This window comes from Lonchura striata, chromosome 28, assembly GCF_046129695.1.
Source record: "Lonchura striata isolate bLonStr1 chromosome 28, bLonStr1.mat, whole genome shotgun sequence".
Lineage (NCBI taxonomy): Eukaryota > Metazoa > Chordata > Aves > Passeriformes > Estrildidae > Lonchura > Lonchura striata.
The window spans coordinates 6,680,592-6,701,084 of NC_134630.1; the positions used below are offsets into that span (position 1 = coordinate 6,680,592).

Consider the following 20,493-nt stretch of genomic DNA (forward strand, 5'->3'; position numbering starts at 1 on the left):
GACCCCTGTGGGCCCCTCCCAGCCCAGGATATTCCACAATTCCATTCTCTCATTCTATTCCAGTCAAGAGGGGAAGGCAAATTCCTGCTTGGCTCTTTTGGACTCTCAGCTTCTGCTCCTGGCCAGCACCTGAGGGGTCCCTGGAGCCCCCGGTGCTGCTCTGGCTCCCTGATGCTCAGAAAAGCCCTGAGAGCTCCTGGGGCAGCAGAGCACAGAAAACACCTCCCCCACCTGGGCCCCTGCAGCCAAAAAAGAGATTTTGTCAGCCAGCCTGCCCCTCATTCAATCCCAGCCCTGCCCTGGGCTGCAACTCCCGGAGCTCTGCAAGGAAAAGAGCTTTAGGAAGGCAAAGTTGTGCTACTGGGGGAAAAACCCAGCCCAAAACTTGGTGTGGCACTGGGGAGGATCCCACTGACAGATCTGTGCCTCTGCCATCCCTCACTCAGCCCGGGGGCAGCAGTGGATCCCATTCCTATGGAAAACCCAAGAGTTCCATCAAACTGCAGCTCCTGTTTTTTCCCTGAAACCCCTTGAAAATCCCAGAGAAAGCTCCTGTTCCCCCAGGACTCCACATCCTGTGCTTCAGGAACCTGATCCCTGGGCTTTGTTGTCCTTTCAGTCCTTCCCCACCGCATTTTCCAGCTGGGTTTTCCCTCTGGGAGTGTCCCGTGGTGGTTTGGAGCCCTTCAGGCAGCGCTGACCCAGCGGGACGGGTTCATTCCCCTCTCCTTAACACCCAGCCCCAGCCTGGCTCCTTCCCGACTTTCCCAACCTCCCGCTCCAAATCCAAGCAGGATCCTGTGCTCTGCTGCTCAGACAATGGCAGGATTCAAGGCAAACGTTGATTTTGGAGCCCGGATTGGAAGCGGCCTCGTCTTTAAGGCTGGAAAAGCTGGAAAAGCCAAAGGCTGCAGAGCCTCTGGAAGAGCTGGAGCTGCAAAACTCATCCCACACGATGCCCACAGAGCTGTGGGAACCCCAACTTTTCCATGGGCTAAAAACCCAGGGTTTGATGTGGAAAATACCCCCAAGGGTCGTGCCTTGGGATCCCTCAGCTGCAGCACCAGGGACTCGCTGCCCTCCCCTCCCGGAAAGGAACCACGGAGCGGGGGAATGGAAGCTCCAAACCACCCAAATCCAGGGAAATGAGCTCTGGATGGAGCAAAACAATCAGCTCTTCAGAGGGGTTTTGTGAGGAAATGGAAAGAAGGTGGTTATGGGCTTCCATCCGCCCGTGGAAAATTCTGGGGAGGTTCCTCTGGTGCAGGAATATCAGGAAATTCAGGATTTTGTGCCTTGGTGGCAAAAGCCTGGCCTATGGGGGCATAAGGAGCACCTCACTTCTAAAGGGATGAGGAAAAGAGGTGAGATTTGGAATCCCTGGATTTGTTCCCTCTGGCAGAATATCCTGGAGAGGCCAAAAATGGGCAAATCCTGGCTGAGGTTGTTGCACACAGCTTGCCTGGAGCCCTTCATTCCCTTTCCTGGTGTGTCTCCATGGATTTTTGTTTTTGTCTCTTATCACCCTGGATGGATTTTGGATGCAGGACACATTCCTTTGGGAATCATCCTGGATGAGGCACTGGCATTACCTCACTGATAGCAGAGCTTGGCCTTTGTCCCGCAGCACAGGAAGGGCTGTTAAAAAGTGAAATTTTTGGCAGAGAAAGCCTGGAATTATGGCAGGAAAAGCTTTGTCCAGCCAGCGATTCCCCCTTAACTCCACACCATGGAATTGCTCCCTTCGGTGTCAATTTTCCGGTTGCTTCCAGGATAATTTAAAAATGCCACAGTCCCCCTTTCCCTGTGATTTATGGATCCAGGTCTCTGGAGCAGCAGGATGTGTCCAAGCTCAGCTTTGATGTTCCCTCTCTCCACTTTGCACCAGGAATATTTTCTTGTGTCCTCAACAATTTTCCTCCCGCCACGCTGAGAACTCAGCTGGATCCAAACCTGCCTTTCTTCCCAGGCTCTCATTCCCTTAAAACCTCAACAGATCCTGCTTTTTTCCCTTTTTTTCCACCATAATCCAGCCATGAGATTGGTTAATTCACCCCTAACCTGGCAATTCCCGCCCTCTTTCCTCATCTTTTTGCACAACATAAACAAAATTTTTGGTGCTTCCCAAGCTGACCTTGTCTCCAGCGGTTTTTAGGGAGCAGCCTGACCCTTCCCCTCCCTGAATCCCGGTTTCCCAGACTGCTCAGATCCCTCAGAAAGGGAGCAGTCCCAGAAACTTTCATCACTCCCGGAGCTCCTTGGAATACAATGGACAATGGGACAACAGGAGCCACCCTCTGGAAGGGTCCCATCCATCAGGGATGAGCCTGGAACGGAGCAACCCCGGATTTGGAGGAGGTTCAGGTCCAAATCCAGGCTGGATGTTTCCCTGAGAGGAAAAGGATTCCTTTTCCTGCTGGAGCTGAGAATCCATCCAGGCAATTTCCAGCTGCAGCTGCCTCCTTTGCTCGAGCCTCCGTTATCAGCGTGGTCTTTATCCTCCCCGGGAATTCCAGGTGTTGGTGTTGGGAGATAAGGTTTGTGTTAGGAGATAAGGAAGGCACCGCTGTTATCTCTGTTCCCACCAGGACAGGGCCAGCAGGCATGAATCCTTAATGAGGGGACCTCGTTAATGAGGGGACATCGCTAATCAGCGAGCTGGGCTCCGACCTGCGGCTGACTTCCCACCAGGAATGCCCCCAGCACAAAACTCGAGCTCTGGGAAGCCGGGGAGAATCCCCCAGAGAGGTTTAATCCAGGTTTGATATTCCCTGGATGCCAGGCTTGGATGGGGAATCTGAAAGTGAGAGGGAAGCAGAGAATTCCCTCCTTTCCCCGCTGGAAAATGAACCCAAAAACTCAACAAGGGAACTGCTGCCCAGCTTGGAGCACACCTGGATCACAAATCCATCCTCTGGTTGTGCTCAAACCCTGGGCTCAGTGAGGAGAGCACTTGGAGCACGGCAGAGATCCTGGCAGTTTCAGCAGGAATGTGAAGCTCAGGAATCTGATGCTCCATCTGCTGAAACAAATTCCTGATGGATCAAAGGGTGCGGGGAACTCTGGGCCCAAATCTTCTCGTGTCCATAAAGTGGCAGAGGAACTGTCTCCATTCCCCTATCCACAGCATTTTAGGGAATCCCAAAGGTGATTCCACTTTCCTGGGATCCTCCTCACCTTCTGGTGGCCCTGGGGGGACGTGGAGGTGACACAGCTGGGAGAGGAGCCCTCAGACCCCATCCCTTTGGAGCATCCCTCCTGCTCCTGTCGTTCCCAGCAGGACTCCCAGATCCAAAGGGAAGCCTCCTGTCCTTGCTGGTGACCCAGGGATGGAGCAGCCCCTGGGAATGCTGGAGTTGTCCCTTTTTGTGGCCAGGACAGGGAAGGGGAGCAGTCTGTAGCCACGTGGGGCTGTTCTTCCAGGCTCTGGGGGGAGTGGGAGGCCCCTCACATCTGGAGGACAGATCCAGACAATGGATTTGGTTTAATCTCAGGATGAGATTCCAGCTCAACTGGTTTCAGATGTGCTCTGCTCCCCAGCTGGCGTGGGAGAGGCAGGGAGGGGCAGGAGAAGCTTTCTGCTGCCCCTGCTCCCACCTTGACCAGGCAAATTCCTGGAATATCACTGGATTTGGGGAGCTGGTCCTTCACCTGACACAAAAAAAGGGCTGGTTTGGATTGTCCTGCTTTCAATCCTTGGATGTGGAGCTCTGCAGGAATTCTGTCAGGATTTTAGAGAAAGTCTCCTGGCATCCTGCCCAGGAAGATGCTCAGACACAGATGTTTCCTGGGGATGAAGGAATGTCCATCCCCCAGCAGGGCTTGACCTCTGGAGCTCCTGGCTCTCTTTGGGAAACATTTCCTGAGGGGCAGAATCCTGGAATGGTCAGGGTTGGAAAGAGCTGAGAGATCATCTCATCCCACCTCCTACCATCCTGATTCCAGGGGCTTCCAGAGGCAGGCAGAGCTCTCCCTGAGCTCCCACCACCAACCTGATTTCCCATTTCACAGTGATTCAATCTTCACAGCCCTAACCAAGAGCCTCCAAATTAAAAGCTGTTGAGTTTTCAAGGCATGATCAGACTCAGAACCTGGCAGAGCTTTGGAGGCAGCCCTGAGCTGGGGTCCCTCCTGTGCCATCAGTCTGTGTCCCCATTAAAATATCCTTTAAAAAAACCCTCTGTGAACAAACCAAACCATTTCCTTCTGGCTTGAGGCAAGATCAGGAGATCAGGCAAAGCCTACTCCTCATTTCCTGCCCTTGGCCTCTGGGAAGCAGATTAAAAACCCCTTTGGCTGGGAAGTGGGATCCAGGCTGGAATGGCAGCTCTGTCCCATCCCCACCTTGCAAAAACCCAGGACTGAAATGCTCCCGGGACCTCGGGAAGTGGAGCAGCCTGGCAAAGCCAGGTGTGGAGCCTCCCTTACCTTCACACCTGTGGCTGGTCTCGCTCTGCTTGTGCCCTGCAGGACACTTGCACTCGTAGGATCCCACGGTGTTGATGCAATTCCCACCTTGGCAGAGGCCAGGGATGGCCTGGCACTCATCCACATCTGCGGGAGGAGAAGGAGAAGAAGCAGGGGTGTGAGGGAACAGCCATGGATCCATGGATTTCCCCCTGCTCACATTCCAGAGGGAATCACCCCTCAGATTGCACCAGGGAATGGACAGGAATGAATTCTTGCCTCCAGCAAGAGGGACACAAGGGTATGGGAATGCTTCCCAAAGGATTTGTGCATCCCGTGGTTCTCTGGGAGAAACGCCCTGTGGGATGGAGGAGCTCACCCAAGAGCCACAGTGTGCCCAGAATCTCTGGGATAAAATGGTGCTGGAAGGTCCCAGGGGATCCTCCATGACCACGGGGAGGGATTTGGCAAAGTTCCACAGAGAGTTCTGTGTTTTGGGGCTCTGTTTTGGGGGTTTTCCTCTCTGTTCTCTGGTTTAGGGTTCTGGTTTGAGGCTTTTTGTTGGGGCTCTGCTCTCGGTGTCCTCTGTTTTGGGGCTCTGCTCTCGGCATTCTGTCTTGGTGCTGTTTTAGGGTCCGGTTCCAGACTCTGCTCTCAGCACTTTGGGGCTGTTTTAGGGTTAAACCATTTCAGGACTCTGCTCTCAGGATTTTGGGGCAGTTTTAGGTTCCTTTTCTGAGCTCTGCTCTCAGCACTCTGGGGTTGTTTTAGGGTTCTGTTCCAGATTCTGCTCTCAGCACTCTGGGGCCAGATTAAGCTCCCATTTTGGGCTCTGCTCTCAGCACTCTGGGGCTATTTTAGGTTCCTGTTCTGGGCTCTGCCCTCAGCATTTTGGGGCTGTTTTAGGATCCTGTTCCAGACTCTGCTCTCAGCATTTTGGGGCTATTTTAGTGTTAAACCATTTCAGCACCCCACTCTCAGCATTTTGGGGCTGTTTTAGGGTTAAACCATTCCAGCACCCCACTCTCAGCATTTTGGGGCTGTTTTAGGGTTAAACCATTCCAGCACCCCACTCTCAGCATTTTGGGGCTGTTCTAGGATTAAACCATTCCAGCACCCCGCTCTCAGCATTTTGGGGCTGTTTTAGGATTAAACGATTCCAGCACCCCACTCTCAGCATTTTGGGGCTGTTTTAGGATTAAACCATTCCAGCACCCCACTCTCAGCACTTTGGGGCTGTTTTAGTGTTAAACCATTCCAGCACCCTGCTCTCAGCACTCTGGGGCTGGTTTAAGCTCCCATTTTGGGCTCTGCTCTCAGCATTTTGGGGCTGTTTTAGGGTTAAACCATTCCAGCACCCTGCTCTCAGCACTCTGGGGCTGGTTTAAGCTCCCATTTTGGGCTCTGCTCTCAGCATTTTGAGGCTGTTTTAGGATTAAACCATTCCAGCACCCCGCTCTCAGCATTTTGGGGCTGTTTTAGGATTAAACCATTCCAGCACCCCGCTCTCAGCATTTTGGGGCTGTTCTAGGATTAAACCATTCCAGCACCCTGCTCTCAGCACTCTGGGGCTGGTTTAAGCTCCCATTTTGGGCTCTGCTCTCAGCATTTTGGGGCTGTTTTAGGGTTAAACCATTCCAGCACCCCACTCTCAGCATTTTGGGGCTGTTTTAGGGTTAAACCATTCCAGCACCCTGCTCTCAGCATTTTGGGGCTGGTTTAAGCTCCCATTTTGGGCTCTGCTCTCAACATTTTGGGGCTGTTTTAGGATTAAACCATTCCAGCACCCCACTCTCAGCATTTTGGGGCTGTTTTAGGATTAAACCATTCCAGCACCCTGCTCTCAGCATTTTGGGGCTGTTTTAGGATTAAACCATTCCAGCACCCCACTCTCAGCACTTTGGGGCTGTTTTAGGATTAAACCATTCCAGCACCCTGCTCTCAGCATTTTGGGGCTGGTTTAAGCTCCCATTTTGGGCTCTGCTCTCAGCATTTTGGGGCTGTTTTAGGATTAAACCATTCCAGCACCCCACTCTCAGCACTCGAGGGCTGTTTTAGTGTTAAACCATTCCAGCACCCCGCTCTCAGCACTCTGGGGCTGGTTTAAGCTCCCATTTTGGGCTCTGCTCTCAGCATTTTGGGGCTGTTTTAGGGTTAAACCATTCCAGCACCCTGCTCTCAGCACTCTGGGGCTGGTTTAAGCTCCCATTTTGGGCTCTGCTCTCAGCATTTTGAGGCTGTTTTAGGATTAAACCATTCCAGCACCCCGCTCTCAGCATTTTGGGGCTGTTTTAGGATTAAACCATTCCAGCACCCCGCTCTCAGCATTTTGGGGCTGTTCTAGGATTAAACCATTCCAGCACCCTGCTCTCAGCACTCTGGGGCTGGTTTAAGCTCCCATTTTGGGCTCTGCTCTCAGCATTTTGGGGCTGTTTTAGGGTTAAACCATTCCAGCACCCCACTCTCAGCATTTTGGGGCTGTTTTAGGGTTAAACCATTCCAGCACCCTGCTCTCAGCATTTTGGGGCTGGTTTAAGCTCCCATTTTGGGCTCTGCTCTCAACATTTTGGGGCTGTTTTAGGATTAAACCATTCCAGCACCCCACTCTCAGCATTTTGGGGCTGTTTTAGGATTAAACCATTCCAGCACCCTGCTCTCAGCATTTTGGGGCTGTTTTAGGATTAAACCATTCCAGCACCCCACTCTCAGCACTTTGGGGCTGTTTTAGGATTAAACCATTCCAGCACCCTGCTCTCAGCATTTTGGGGCTGGTTTAAGCTCCCATTTTGGGCTCTGCTCTCAGCATTTTGGGGCTGTTTTAGGATTAAACCATTCCAGCACCCCACTCTCAGCACTCGAGGGCTGTTTTAGTGTTAAACCATTCCAGCACCCCGCTCTCAGCACTCTGGGGCTGGTTTAAGCTCCCATTTTGGGCTCTGCTCTCAGCATTTTGGGGCTGTTTTAGGATTAAACCATTCCAGCACCCCACTCTCAGCATTTTGGGGCTGTTTTAGGGTTAAACCATTCCAGCACCCTGTTCTCAGCACTCTGGGGCTGGTTTAAGCTCCCATTTTGGGCTCTGCTCTCAGCATTTTGGGGCTATTTTAGTGTTAAACCATTCCAGCACCCCACTCTCAGCATTTTGGGGCTGTTTTAGTGTTAAACCATTCCAGCACCCCGCTCTCAGCATTTTGGGGCTGTTTTAGGGTTAAACCATTCCAGCACCCCGCTCTCAGTACTCGGGGGCTGTTTCAGTCTCCCACCCTGGGCTCTGCTCTCCCCATCCTCTGCCCCAGCGCCGCTCAGGGGCTCTGGCCCCGTTCCCGTTCCCGTTCCCGTTCCCGTTCCCGTTCCCGTCCCGCTGACCCTGGCAGGCTCCGGTGCGGATGTTGGGGATGAAGCCGCGGCGGCAGGGGTGGGGCTGGGCCGGGCACATCTCGCAGGGGTGGCCCCAGGCGCGGCCGATGGTGGCACAGCACATGGTCTTGGTGCACACGATGCCGCTCAGCTGGCCCTGGCACATCTGGTTGTTCACCTGGCTGAAGCAGGGCCCCGTGCGGTAATCTGGGGAGGGAAGGAAAGAATTCACGGGTTACATCCACCGTGTAAATCCCAGGATTTCTGCCCGGTTCCCTTTGCCAGCACAGTGTGGGATTTTGGGGGGTGGAAAAATTGAAGCGCAGTGTTGGAGCTGAAAAGGAAAAGTCAAGCGAAGAGGAGATTCCAGGGGTGCAATTCCACCCGTTATGGGAATTTCAGGGAGGAGAAAAGCAATCAAATTTAAATTTAGTTAGAAAGATCCTTCCCTGGAAGTGCCCAAGGCCAGGCTGGACAGAGCTTGGAGCATCCTGGGATAGTGAAAGTAGCTGGCAGTGAAATTCCGTGATTTTTATGTTCCCTTCCACCCCAAGGGATTCTGGAATTCTCCAACTCTGGGATTCTGTCTCATGATTAATTTCTGCACTTTAACTCCCAAACATCTCCTGGCAATTTCAACTTTAAATCCCAGACACTGCGGGAACAACCAGCAGGTTTCCCATTCCCAATTAGGATCCTCCCCATGCCTTAAACCCCAAGGATGTGAACCCAATTTTTGCAGGGTTTTGCCCTCAGGAATGTGGGTTTGCCACTGCCTGGGCTCCCGTGACCCTTGATGAGGGGATATTGGCACAGCAGGAATCCAGCAGGAAGCAAAATCCTTCCGTGGGATTTTTCCTTCAGCTGGGCAGAGGTGGTGGCAAAGAAGTGTTTGATCTGTGGCTGGAAAAAAAACCCAAAAAAACCAAAAAAACCCAACAAAAAAACCCTTGGAGCATGTCCTGGCCAGCCCAGAAAATTCCCCATGAAGTGTCTGAGCAGTCAGGTGTTGGTCAGGCAGCCAGAGCCTGGCTGAGATGGGCTCAGGGAATTTCCAGGCTGGAATTAGGCAGTAATTAGGAATTAGGAACTGCCCTGACCCCAATTCCCTGCTCCTGGATTAACCCCCAGATGTCCCTGCAGGGAAAAATTTGGGTTTGATGTGTTTGAAGCAATAAAAATCTTTTCAGAGGGGGTGAGAGCACTGGGAGCCCCAGGTAACCACGTCCCAAAATCCATGGAAAACACCCAGGAAATCCTCCTGTCTGGGAAAGAATCAATTAGTGAAGAATTCCTCATTCCCAGCTTAATGCTCCCTCTGATTTGTGTTCTGGAGCAGTTTGTACTGGGAGATTAAAGCTGAGAAAATTGGGCTGTGGATGCCACTGGGAGGTCGAGAGGAGAAGGATTTGAGAGAGAAAAAATGAATGATTTTGAAGTTACATCGCTGTGAAGGGGATGGCATCTCCCAAAAAAACCTTTTTTTTTGGGAATCTGTCCACAAACATGAACCACAGGGAGTTACCAAGTAAAAATCCTTTTTTTTTTTTTTTTTTTTTTTGACCCAAATTTTACAAGTTCCCAGACTAGCAACTGATGTCACTGAGGGGTGGACCCCAAAAAAACTCAGATTAATAAATAAAAAACCCAAAATCGATGCTCTGAACAGAAAGAAAAGTGGCCAAACCTGCACCTCCCACCTCATCTCCTACCTCATCTCCCCCAGGCACTGCAGGAATTCCTGGAGGGGGATAATGAATGAGGGATTGTGAGGAGAACACCCCCTTTTAAACCCATAATTGCCCAAAATAACTTTTCCTATGCAGATGACTCCTCTGGAGGGAATGAAGCCAAGGAAATCGCAGTCTGGAGAGCCCTGGCTGCCTCCCAGCCCCAGCTGGTGCTAATTTTAATGGGCAAATGATTAAATTTTTAATGAGGCACCAATGAAATTTTATGAAGGAAATAGGGACGCTTAGGAGATGTCTGAAGCCTTTCCCAGTCCCGGCATGGGATCCGTGTTCCAGGAATCCTGCTGCAGGTTGGTGTCCTTCAGGATGGGGGATTTTCCTTGGAAAAACTGAGGGAAAGCTGGGATTGCTGTTCCCTCTTCCCAGAGCCCAGTGTGGGATGTGCAGCAGCTCCACCTCCCCAGCTCCAGGTAAATCTCATTAAGGGATTGCAAAAAATCCTGAATTTGGGGGGATTTAGGGAGCCCCTCGAGCTCTGAATCCTCCACAATTCCAATGGCAACTCCAATGGCAATTCTCATCAAGGCATTGCAAAAAATCCTGAATTTGGGGGGAATTTAGGGAGCCCCTCGAGCTCTGAACACCTCACAATTCCAATGGCAATTCCAATGGCAATTCCCATTAAGGGACTGCAAGAAATCCTGAATTTGGGGGGATTTAGGGAGCCCCTCAAGCTCCAAATCCCTGACAATTCCAATGGCAATTCCCACTAAAGGACTGCAAGAAATCCTGCATCGGGGAGGTTCTGGGGGGAGGGTTTGATCAGGAACTTCTGAAAATAGTCACAAGAAAAAAAGTTTCCTCCACTCCTGCAACATCCATGGAACCAGGAGATTGTCCCTGAGTCAATTCCAGTGGGAACTGGGATCTCTGGAGATGGAAAAGTGGGATAATTCCAGGATTTTCTGTGTTATCTAAAGGACAACCCCAGCCACACAAATCCATCACGGGAGTAGGTCCAGCACAAGGAAAGGGGAAGGGAATGAGGAGCTTTTTTCTTCTCCCACCCGCTGGAATTCCCTCCCAAGACAGGCCAGGGGCTGAATTCCTCCTCTCCAAAAAAAACAAACAGAGGCGAGGAAGAGATTTTTCCTTTGCCAAAACTCCAATCCCCTCTCACAACAAACAATGGAGCCTTTGCCTTGGAAGCTGCAGGACAAAAGTGGCCAAAAGTGGATCATCCCCAGGGAGCTCCAGCTGGGATGGGGCCACAAATCCCGGGATTGGGCAGAAATCCTGGGAGGCCACGGCTGGGACAGAGCCAGAGCCACCAACGGGAGGGACAGGGATTGGGAAAAATAGGGATTGGGATCTGGGAGAGACAGGGACTGGGATCAGGGAGAGACAGGGATTGGGATTGGGAGAGACAGGGATTGGGATCTGGGAGAGACAGGGACTGGGATCATAGAGAGACAGGGATTGGGATCTGGGAGAGACAGGGATTGGGATCAGGGAGAGACAGGGATTGGGATCAGGGAGAAACAGGGATTGGGATCTGGGAGAAACAGGGATTGGGATCAGGGAGAGACAGGGATTGGGATCTGGGAGAGACAGGGACTGGGATCATAGAGAGACAGGGATTGGGATCTGGGAGAAACAGGGATTGGGATCTGGGAGAGACAGGGATTGGGATCATAGAGAGACAGGGATTGGGCTCTGGGAGAGACAGGGATTGGGATCATAGAGAGACAGGGACTGGGATCATAGAGAGACAGGGATTGGGATCTGGGAGAAACAGGGATTGGGATCAGGGAGAGACAGGGATTGGGATCAGGGAGAAACAGGGATTGGGATCATAGAGAGACAGGGATTGGGATCAGGAAGAAACAGGGATTGGGATCAGGGAGAGACAGGGATTGGGAGGGACAGGGACTGGGATCTGGGAGAGACAGGGACTGGATTTGGAGAGACAGGGATTGGGATCTGGGAGAGAGGGATTGGGATTGGGAGAGACAGGGATTGGGATCTGGGAAGGACAGGGATCAGGAGGGTAGGATCATAGGAGAGAAAGGTTTAAATCAAATGCTCCGTGGAGCAATGGATGCTCTGCTCACAGAGACCTCGGAATCCTGGAATGCTCCTGCTTGGAAGGGACCTTAAAGCTCCTCTCATTCCTGTCCCACAGGCAGGGACAGCTCCCACTGCCCCAGGCTGCCCTTGGACACTTCCAGGGATTCCCTCTCTGGGAATTCCATCCCAGCCCCTCCCACCCTCACAGGGAACGATTCCTCTCCAATATCCCACCTAACCCTGCCCTCTGTCCATGGGAAGCCATTCCCTGTGTCCTGTCCCTCCATTGACATGTTTTCCAGCCTGGATCTATTGTTCCTGTTGTTCTCCAGCTGTTTTCCAGCCTGGATCCATTGTTCCTGTTGTTCTCCAGGTGTTTTCCAGCCTGGATCCATTGTTCCTGTTGTTCTCCAGGTGTTTTCATGCCTGGATTGATTGTTCCTGTTGTTCTCCAGGCGTTTTCCAATTGTTCCTGTTGTTTTCCAGGTGTTTTCCAGCCTGGATTGACTGTTCCTGTTGTTCTCCAGGTGTTTTCATGCCTGGATTGATTGTTCCTGTTGTTTTCCAGGTGTTTTCCAGCCTGGATCCATTGTTCCTGATGTTCTCCAGGTGTTTTCCAGCCTGGATTCATTGTTCCTCATGTTTTCCAGGTGTTTTCCAATTGTTCCTCTTGTTTTCCAGGTGTTTTCCAACAGTTCCTCTTGTTCTCCAGGTGTTTTCCAGCCTGGATCCATTGTTCCTGTTGTTTCCCAGGTGTTTTTCAATTGTTCCTGTTGTTCTCCAGGTGTTTTCATGCCTGGATTGATTGTTCCTGTTGTTCTCCAGGTGTTTTCCAGCCTGGATGGTGGCTCTGCAGCCCCAGAGCTGTCTCAGCCCCTCAGGCTCAGGGAGGGGAGGGGAGCAGCCCCAGGGTCTCCCTGAGGGGCTCCTTTCTCATGGAATACTTTCTCCAGCTCGTCATTTCCTTACTTCACCCAAACACAGCCACATTCCTCAAGTTTAACTGTTTGGACTTTTGCAGAAAAGAAAAAGCTGGCGGGGGCTCTTTCTAAGGCCAGACATTCCAAGAGCTGGAAAAACACATCCAAAGGAAATTGTAAAGGGGGAACTTTTTTTTTTCTGAGTTTTCCTGTCCTGTTTTTACTGTTTCCTGATGAAACCCCAGAGAGTTTCAAGGAGGCACAAGGAGCACAGGGAAACACGGGGCTGGTGGTTCCAGGGCGGGAGGAATGGCTGGAAATGTCAGGGCAGGGCTTGGAAACTCCTGGAAGAGCCCTCGGGGGTCAGGATTTGTCCTGGGTGGTCAGTGGAGGGGCTGGGATGGCAATTCCAGAGCTCCAGACTCTTCCCAAGCACTCAGGTGGAAACTTGGCATTGCCCGGAGAGCCTCGGAAGAGACCACAGATCCTGGATCCCAGGGAAGAGCTCCTGGGAAAAGCTCCTGGGGAAATCTCCTGGATCCCAGGGAAAAGTTCCAGGGAAGAGCTCCTGGATCCCAGGGAAAAGCTCCTAGGAAAAGCTCCTGGGTCCCAAGGAAAAGTTCCAGGGAAGAGCTCCTGGGAAAAGCTCCTGGGGAAATCTCCTGGATCCCAAGGAAAAATTCCACAGAAGAGTTCCTGGATCCCAAGGAAAAGTTCCTGGGAAAAGCTCCTGGGAAAAGTTCCTGGATCCCAGGGAAGAGCTCCTGGGGAAATCTCCTGGATCCCAAGGAAAAGTTCCAGGGAAGAGCTCCTGGATCCCAGGGAAAAGCTCCTGAGAAAAACTCCTGGGACACAGGGAAAAGCTCCTGAGGAAAGCTCCTGGATCCCAGGGAAGAGCTCCTGGATCCCAAGGAAAAGTTCCAGGGAAGAGCTCCTGGATCCCAGGGAAAAGCTCCTAGGAAAAAAAAGCTCCTGGATCCCAAGGAAAAGCTCCCAGATCCCAGGGAAAAGCTCCTGGATCCCAGGGAAGAGCTCCTGGGAAAAGCTCCTGAATCCCAGGGAAAAGCTCCTGGGAAAAGCTCCTGAATCCCAGGGAAAAGCTCCTGGGTAAAGCTCCTGGATCCCAAGGAAAAGTTCCAAGGGAAGAACTCCTGGGTTCCAAGGAAAGGTTCCAGGGAAAAGCTCCTGGGTAAAGCTCCCAGATCCCAGGGAAAAGCTCCTGGATCGCAGGGACAGGCTCCACAGGGAAGATTTCATTTGGCTGGAAAAGCAGCCCCAAATGACAAAACCTCATCCCTGGAGCCCCAAACACCAGCCGAGTCAAACTCAGTCACTTTTTCCTCCTTGAGGGAGGGTGGGATCCGAGCCATGACATCAAAATCCTTCATTTCGCTGCGAAGGCTGCGAGCAGCCCTTGGCCTCTGGCCCCACAGCTTTTGTGGGCTGCAGCTTTTCCTCCCACACTGATGTAATGGGAGCTCAGGTTCCACCAAATATCCCCCAGCCACTCGTCCCGAAGATGTCAGGGAGAGGGAGGAAATGATGCTGGAATTCTGTGAGTGCCTGCTCCGAGGGTATTTCCCTCTGGAGGGGGGAATTTCCTGCATGAGGTGTGAGGGGGGTTGTCCTGCTCCCAGTACAAAGCAGCCTCTTACTGGAGCTGCTCTCAGCGCTCTGAAATTCACTTTATTCCAATTTAAAATTCAAATTATTTCTTGTTACGGCGGGAGCAAAGTAAATTCAAGTGAAGCCCTTCAATAAATCTGGAATTGGATGGATTTGGGGTGGATGAGATCTTTTTGTCAGGCACGGGGCTCACAGAATCCCAGGATTCTGGGGCTGGGCATCACCCAGTCCAGCCCAGGGTCACCTGGAGCAGCTGACACAGGAACCAGGTGGGTTTGGAGTGTCCAGACAGGGAGAATCCCCAACTCCCTGGGCAGCTCTTCCAGGGCTCTGCCACCTCCAGGGAAAGAAGTTTTCCCTCCTGCTGAGGTGGAATTTCTTGTGTTTTGTTTCTGTTTACGCTCCTCACTCCATTTATTAACTCGGAGAATTCCACACCTGGCAGAACCCAGGACATTCCCTGGCTCTGGGAGGAGATTTGTCCTTTCTCCCTATCAGGGAAAGGCCTTCAGGCTCTGCTTGGAATGAATCCTGCTCCAGGAAAATCCTTAGGAATGAGGCCTGGAGCTGAAGTGAGGCGCTGCTGCTGGAACCTTGTCATGGAGACTCCCAAGGATCCCAAATCCTGCTGGACACCAATCCTGCTGCCCAGAGACTCCTCTCAGCAGCCCTGGGGATGGAGTTTTCCCTCGGGAGGGTGAAGCTGTTCCCTGATTTTCCCTGGAAGGTCAATCCCAGGCACTCACCTGGCCACAAACCCCCCAGGATCCCGCTCCCAGCCCGGGCAGAGCAGGCTCTGTTTGTCTTGGCAGGGAGGAGCCGTGTGGACACAGCTGCAGGATTTGTTTTGACTCTCACACAAGTCTGGCTCAGCCAAATCTCTGCAGGCTTTGTGAAAATGCTCCTTTATGTAAAGAATTTTATACAAACGGCCCCAAAGTCTGCCCCTGCTCAGCCCCTGCCTCTTCCCCTCTCTCCAGGCACAGGGCACTTGGATTTTCCATCCTTCTCCAGAAGTTTCTTTCAGGGATTTCCAGCTCTCTGTTCAATCCACCAATGTCTGGGTGGATTTGGGAATCTCAGTGCTTCAGGAGAAAAAGTGAGGAGGAGCTTCACCAGGAGCTCTGGAGCTCAGGTTTAAGGGTTTGGGGGGGAAATCTCCCTCCAGAGAGAAATCCTCATCATTTTCTATAACTAAAGCAATTCCTGTGTGTTGGGAAAAGCCAAGGAGAGAGTTTAAAGAATCTGTAACTGCTGCAGAACCAGGAGAATTGTCCAGAAAATTGGGGATGTCCCATCCCTGGAAGCATCCAAGGTCAGGTTGGAGCAGCCTGGGGTAGTGGAAGGTGTTCCTGGATGGTTTTAAGCTCCCTTCCAACCCAAACCACTCCACAATTCCCTGATTCCACAAAGAAGGAGACCAGAACAAGGCAAGGTGAGTCCAGCGGACGTGTGGAGGCTTTTGCAGAGCTTTCCCTTCTCTGCAGCCAACAAAAGTGTGGCTCAAACTTCAGCAGAGGCCTTGAATGGGGCTCACCTGCACCCTGAGCTCCAGGAGAGGCTTTGGGAGCCCTGGGAATGTTGCACAGCCCTGGGAATGTTGCACAGCCCTGTGGAATTGGGTGGATTCCTGCTGGCTGGGCTGCTGCTCCTGTCTCACCCTTTAAACCACGGGGGAAAATCCCAGGAAAGGCAAGAGCAGCCCAATCCTTGGGAATGTAGTCACACAGAACGAGCCAAATCCTGGGAGAGGCTGGAAAATCAGAGCATTTCCAGGTGCTTTGAGCTCAGATCTGGGAGTTCAAACTTTGGCTCCGTGGTTCGGTTTCATTTCGGGTCCCGGCCACTCGGAGCCTTGCCAAAAATCCTGTCAGAGCTGGGAGTGTCCCTCTGAGCCAGCAGGAGAGGGAGGAATTCCCTGGCTCAGCCAAACCTCAGTGATGCCCACAGAGCCCAAATCTGCTCCTGCACACACCCAGCAAAGCCACCCCGAGCCACATCCCGGGGAATTCTCATCCCACCACCACCAAACCTGCACCGACCAGCAGAAATGCAACAAAACCCAGAACCTCCAGAGAGCGAAATCCAGTGAAATCCTGGATTCCCTCCGGCCTGGCAGAGCAGGGAATGTGGAATTCCTCCTCACCTCTCTCGCACTGGGGCCCGGTGAAGCCGTAGACGCACGCGCAGCGGTTGGGGCCGATGCACCTGCCCCCGTTCTGGCAGCCGTTCTCACACACAGCTGCGAGGGAAAACAGAGAATTCCATCATTCCTGCTCCTGGAGAGCCCCCTCCAGGGTGCTGGCACAGCTTGGGATGTCACCTCCGCCTTGGCTGGAGTATCAGACATGGGGACATCAGCTCCGTGTTCTCCCGCCCGGAGCTTCCACAGAGAAATCTGAGATTTTTGTTCTTTTTCCTTGGAAAAATTGTTCCCTGATCCTGCCTGAGCCCCCTCCTGCAAAAGCCACAAGCTCCTATTGCACTGAGGAGGATTTCCTGCCCTTGGAATTTTGGTTCCCTCAGGTCAGCGTTGGGATTGGATGGGATGAGTGGATACAAACAGGCAAATGCACAAAAAGCAACATGTGGAGGAGCGACAGCAGCTGGACTGGGAGAAGGGGAGGATGGATTTAATCCCACGTGCTCAGAGCAAGGAACTGAGTTCTGAGCAGCACTTGGGTGTTCCCTGACCTAAAACAGTCACTGGCTTAAAATATTCCTGACCTAAAATAGTCACTGGCTTAAAATATTCCTGACTTAAAAAGTTCCCGACTTAAAATATTCCCGACTTAAAATGTTCCTGACTTAAAATATTCCTGATTTAAAATATTCCTGATTTAAATGCTCCTGACTTAAAATGCTCCTGACTTAAAATGTTCCTGACTTAAAATGTTCCTGACTTAAAATGCTCCTGACTTAAAATATTCCTGATTTAAAATATTCCTGATTTAAATGCTCCTGACTTAAAATGCTCCTGACTTAAAATGTTCCTGACTTAAAATGCTCCTGTCTTAAAATATTCCTGATTTAAAATATTCCTGATTTAAATGCTCCTGACTTAAAATGCTCCTGATTTAAAATATTCCTGATTTAAAATATTCCTGACTTAAAATATTCCTGACTTAAAATGCTCCTGACTTAAAATATTCCTGATTTAAATGCTCCTGACTTAAAATGCTCCTGACTTAAAATATTCCGGGATGGGGCCGGGGGTGCAGCGTTCCCGGGATGTCCTGCCAGGGAGGGAATGTGGGATGGAGCTGGGAGCAGCACGTAGCGAGGGCTGCACGTCCCGTCCCCAGCCCCGGGCTGCTGCTCCTGAGAACGTTCCCAAGCTTCTGCTGCTCTGGGTGAAATTTTCCATCTGGAGCCTCGGCCCCCGGAGGAACTTTTGGGGAAGTTTCAGTACCGAGGGATCGGGAGGAGCTGAGGGGGAGTTTGGGGAGAATTGGGGGATTTTGCCTTCAAAAATCCTCGGTGGGAGTGGTTCCCACGTGGATCCAGGAAGTTCTAACTGATATAATTGATAGGAGATTGTTTTAAAGATATTGTGCTTATTTGCTTAGGCTTCTTAAAATGTATTACATGGTAGAATATATATATAATATAATATAATATAATATAATATAATATAATATAATATAATATAATATAATATAATATATAAATATATACAATTTATAATTTATATAATAATATAATATCATAATGGTAATGTACTAAATATAATTATATAATGATAAATAGTAAGAGACTATATAATTAGACATATAATTGTATATATAATATATATGTGCATATTATATATACTATATTCTGCATATATTATCTCATATATAATAATATTATCTCATTATAATATAATAATACATTAGTATATTGTGAATATACTATACATAAAATTTATGAATATATTATATATTAGAAGATATAATATATCTTACTATATGATAATATAGTATTATACATAATATAATACTTCCATATAGATAGTATAGTTTATGCAATACTATCCATATCTATTATCTATATATTATAATAGGGTTGAGATTCCAAGGGAAGGAGAACACAGTGCTGATGTTGGAGTGTTCTGGGTGCCCTTCCCCATTCCCATTCCCATTCCCATTCCCATTCCCATTCCCGGCCCCATTTCTGTTCCCATTCTTGTTTCCATTCCCATCCCCATCCCTGTTCCTGTCCCCATCCCATCCCATTCCCATTCCCATTCCCATTCCCGTTCCCGTTCCCGTTCCCGTTCCCGTTCCCATCCCATCCCATCCCATCCCATTCCCATTCCCATTCCCATTCCTGTTCCCGTTCCCATCCCATCCCATCCCATCCCATCCCATCCCATCCCATCCCATTCCCATTCCCATTCCCGTTCCCGTTCCCGTTCCCGCACTCACGCTGCCCGCAGTAGGTGCCGGTGAATCCCTTATGGCACAGGCAGGACCCATTCCCATTCCCATTCCCATTCCCATTCCCATTCCCGTTCCCATCCCATCCCATTCCCATTCCTGTTCCCATTCCCATCCCGTTCCCGTTCCCATTCCCATCCCATCCCATTCCCGTTCCCATCCCATCCCATTCCCGTTCCCGTTCCTGTTCCCGTTCCTGCACTCACGCTGCCCACAGTAGGTGCCGGTGAATCCCTTCTGACACAGGCAGGATCCGTTCCCATCCCATCCCATCCCATCCCATCCCATCCCATCCCGTTCCCGTTCCCGTTCCCGTTCCCGCACTCACGCTGCCCGCAGTAGGTGCTGGTGAATCCCTTCTGGCACAGGCAGGATCCATTCCCATTCCTGTTCCCGTTCCCATCCCATCCCATCCCATCCCATCCCATCCCATCCCATCCCATCCCATCCCGTTCCCATTCCCATTCCCATTCCCATTCCCGTTCCCATCCCATCCCATCCCGTTCCCATTCCCGTTCCCGTTCCCGTTCCCGTTCCCGCACTCACGCTGCCCGCAGTAGGTGCCGGTGAATCCCTTCTGGCACAGGCAGGACTCCTCGGAGCAGCTGCCCCCGTTCATGCAGCGCACGCTGCAGCTCTGCACTGGGGACAGGGATGGGGACAGGGACAGGAATCACCCCGGGATCCCCGGTGGGAATTCCCGTTCCGGCTGGCACTGCCTCCAGTGCCAGGGGACGCTGCCCATGGCACGGGATGCCCTGGGCTGGGAGGGATCAGGGATCCAGCTCCCGAGCCCAGCCACCCCAGCCTGTCCGAGTGTTTTCCAAAGGCTCCTGGAGCTCCAGCCGGCTTGGGAATGTGCCCGTTCCCTGGGGAGCCTGGGCAGTGCCCACCACCCTTGGCAGAAGAACCTTTCCTGAGATCCATCCCAACCAACCAAAGGCATCCATCTTTTCACTTCCCTAAGGAATCCGCTCCAAACCTTTCCAGCTCTGTCCTTCCTGCAGGACTTCCCTAAAATGAGGGCATGGATAATTCCTGATGTCTCCCTGTCTTTGACACAACCCTGCCACAATATTTTCTTTCAGGATTTTATACTTTACCAATATTTTCCCCACCCTTTTTATCATTGTTTTCCATTATTGCTCCATTTTCAACCCTTTTCACACATTGGGCTGTCCAATCTTCCAAATTCCTCCCTACCAAAGCCTTCAGAGGAGTCTGGGGAGATGGAATTTCCTTGGTGGAGGAAAATCATCAACTTTAAGTTATTTCTCCTTTTGCAAACAGAATGTGGCCTCCTTGACAAGATCCAGTTACTGGGAGAGGATTTTTTTTTAAGGAATTTGGAAAGAAAAGCACGAGTCCTCCATTCTTCCATGTGAGAGCTCAGCTTTCCCACGAGATTATGACCCACTGGATGTGACTGAGGCACTGCAGGAAAACAATAGCAATAAATAAATTGGGGAGTTTTATCCTGCTATGGACACCAAGTGTTGGCTTTAACTGTTTCCTCACTCCATGTTTAAGGAATCTGGGATTAAAGCAGCCCAAAGAGGGATTTTTGGGGCTCAAAAGTGAGCTACAAACACAACTCTCCCTCTGGAATGCTTGGAAAAAGACATTTCTCCTTTGGAAGGTGTGATCACTCCACCTGCAAGGGCCTGAGGTTGGAGCAAATGATGTGAAAAGTGGATTTCACGCAAAAACCCCACGGAGAGCCTGGCTCTGGCTGCCAGGGAGAGGAGGGGCTGGGATCTGGCAGCTCCAGGGGTGGATTTATGGGATGGAGGCTCAGCCGTGGCTCCTCCAACACCAGTTCCAGGCTGGGAAGAGCTGGGGCCAAGCGCCTGTCCAGGAGCAGCACGAGTGTCCAAGTGGGAGAATTCTGGTTTTTGGGAATGCTGGGAGCAGGGAGGGCTGGGCTGGATCTGTCTCCTCATCCTCCTCCTGCTCCACGGCCAGGGATCAGCCCAAATTTAGATGGGAGTTTATTCCTTC

At 51.2% G+C, this 20,493-nt stretch overlaps 1 protein-coding gene across 1 annotated transcript in view; it reads right to left on the reverse strand.

The window, feature by feature from the left end:
* Window positions 1-20,493, reverse strand: part of LOC110479122 (fibrillin-2) — an 80,823-nt gene that overhangs the window by 47,255 nt on the left and 13,075 nt on the right. Inside the window, exons 4-7 of the mRNA XM_021546168.2 lie at window positions 19,039-19,134; window positions 16,218-16,313; window positions 7,774-7,971; window positions 4,429-4,554 (exon numbers count right to left, since the gene is read on the reverse strand). Coding sequence (XP_021401843.2) covers window positions 4,429-4,554; window positions 7,774-7,971; window positions 16,218-16,313; window positions 19,039-19,134 — 516 coding nt within the window. The remainder of the gene's footprint in view (window positions 1-4,428; window positions 4,555-7,773; window positions 7,972-16,217; window positions 16,314-19,038; window positions 19,135-20,493) is intronic.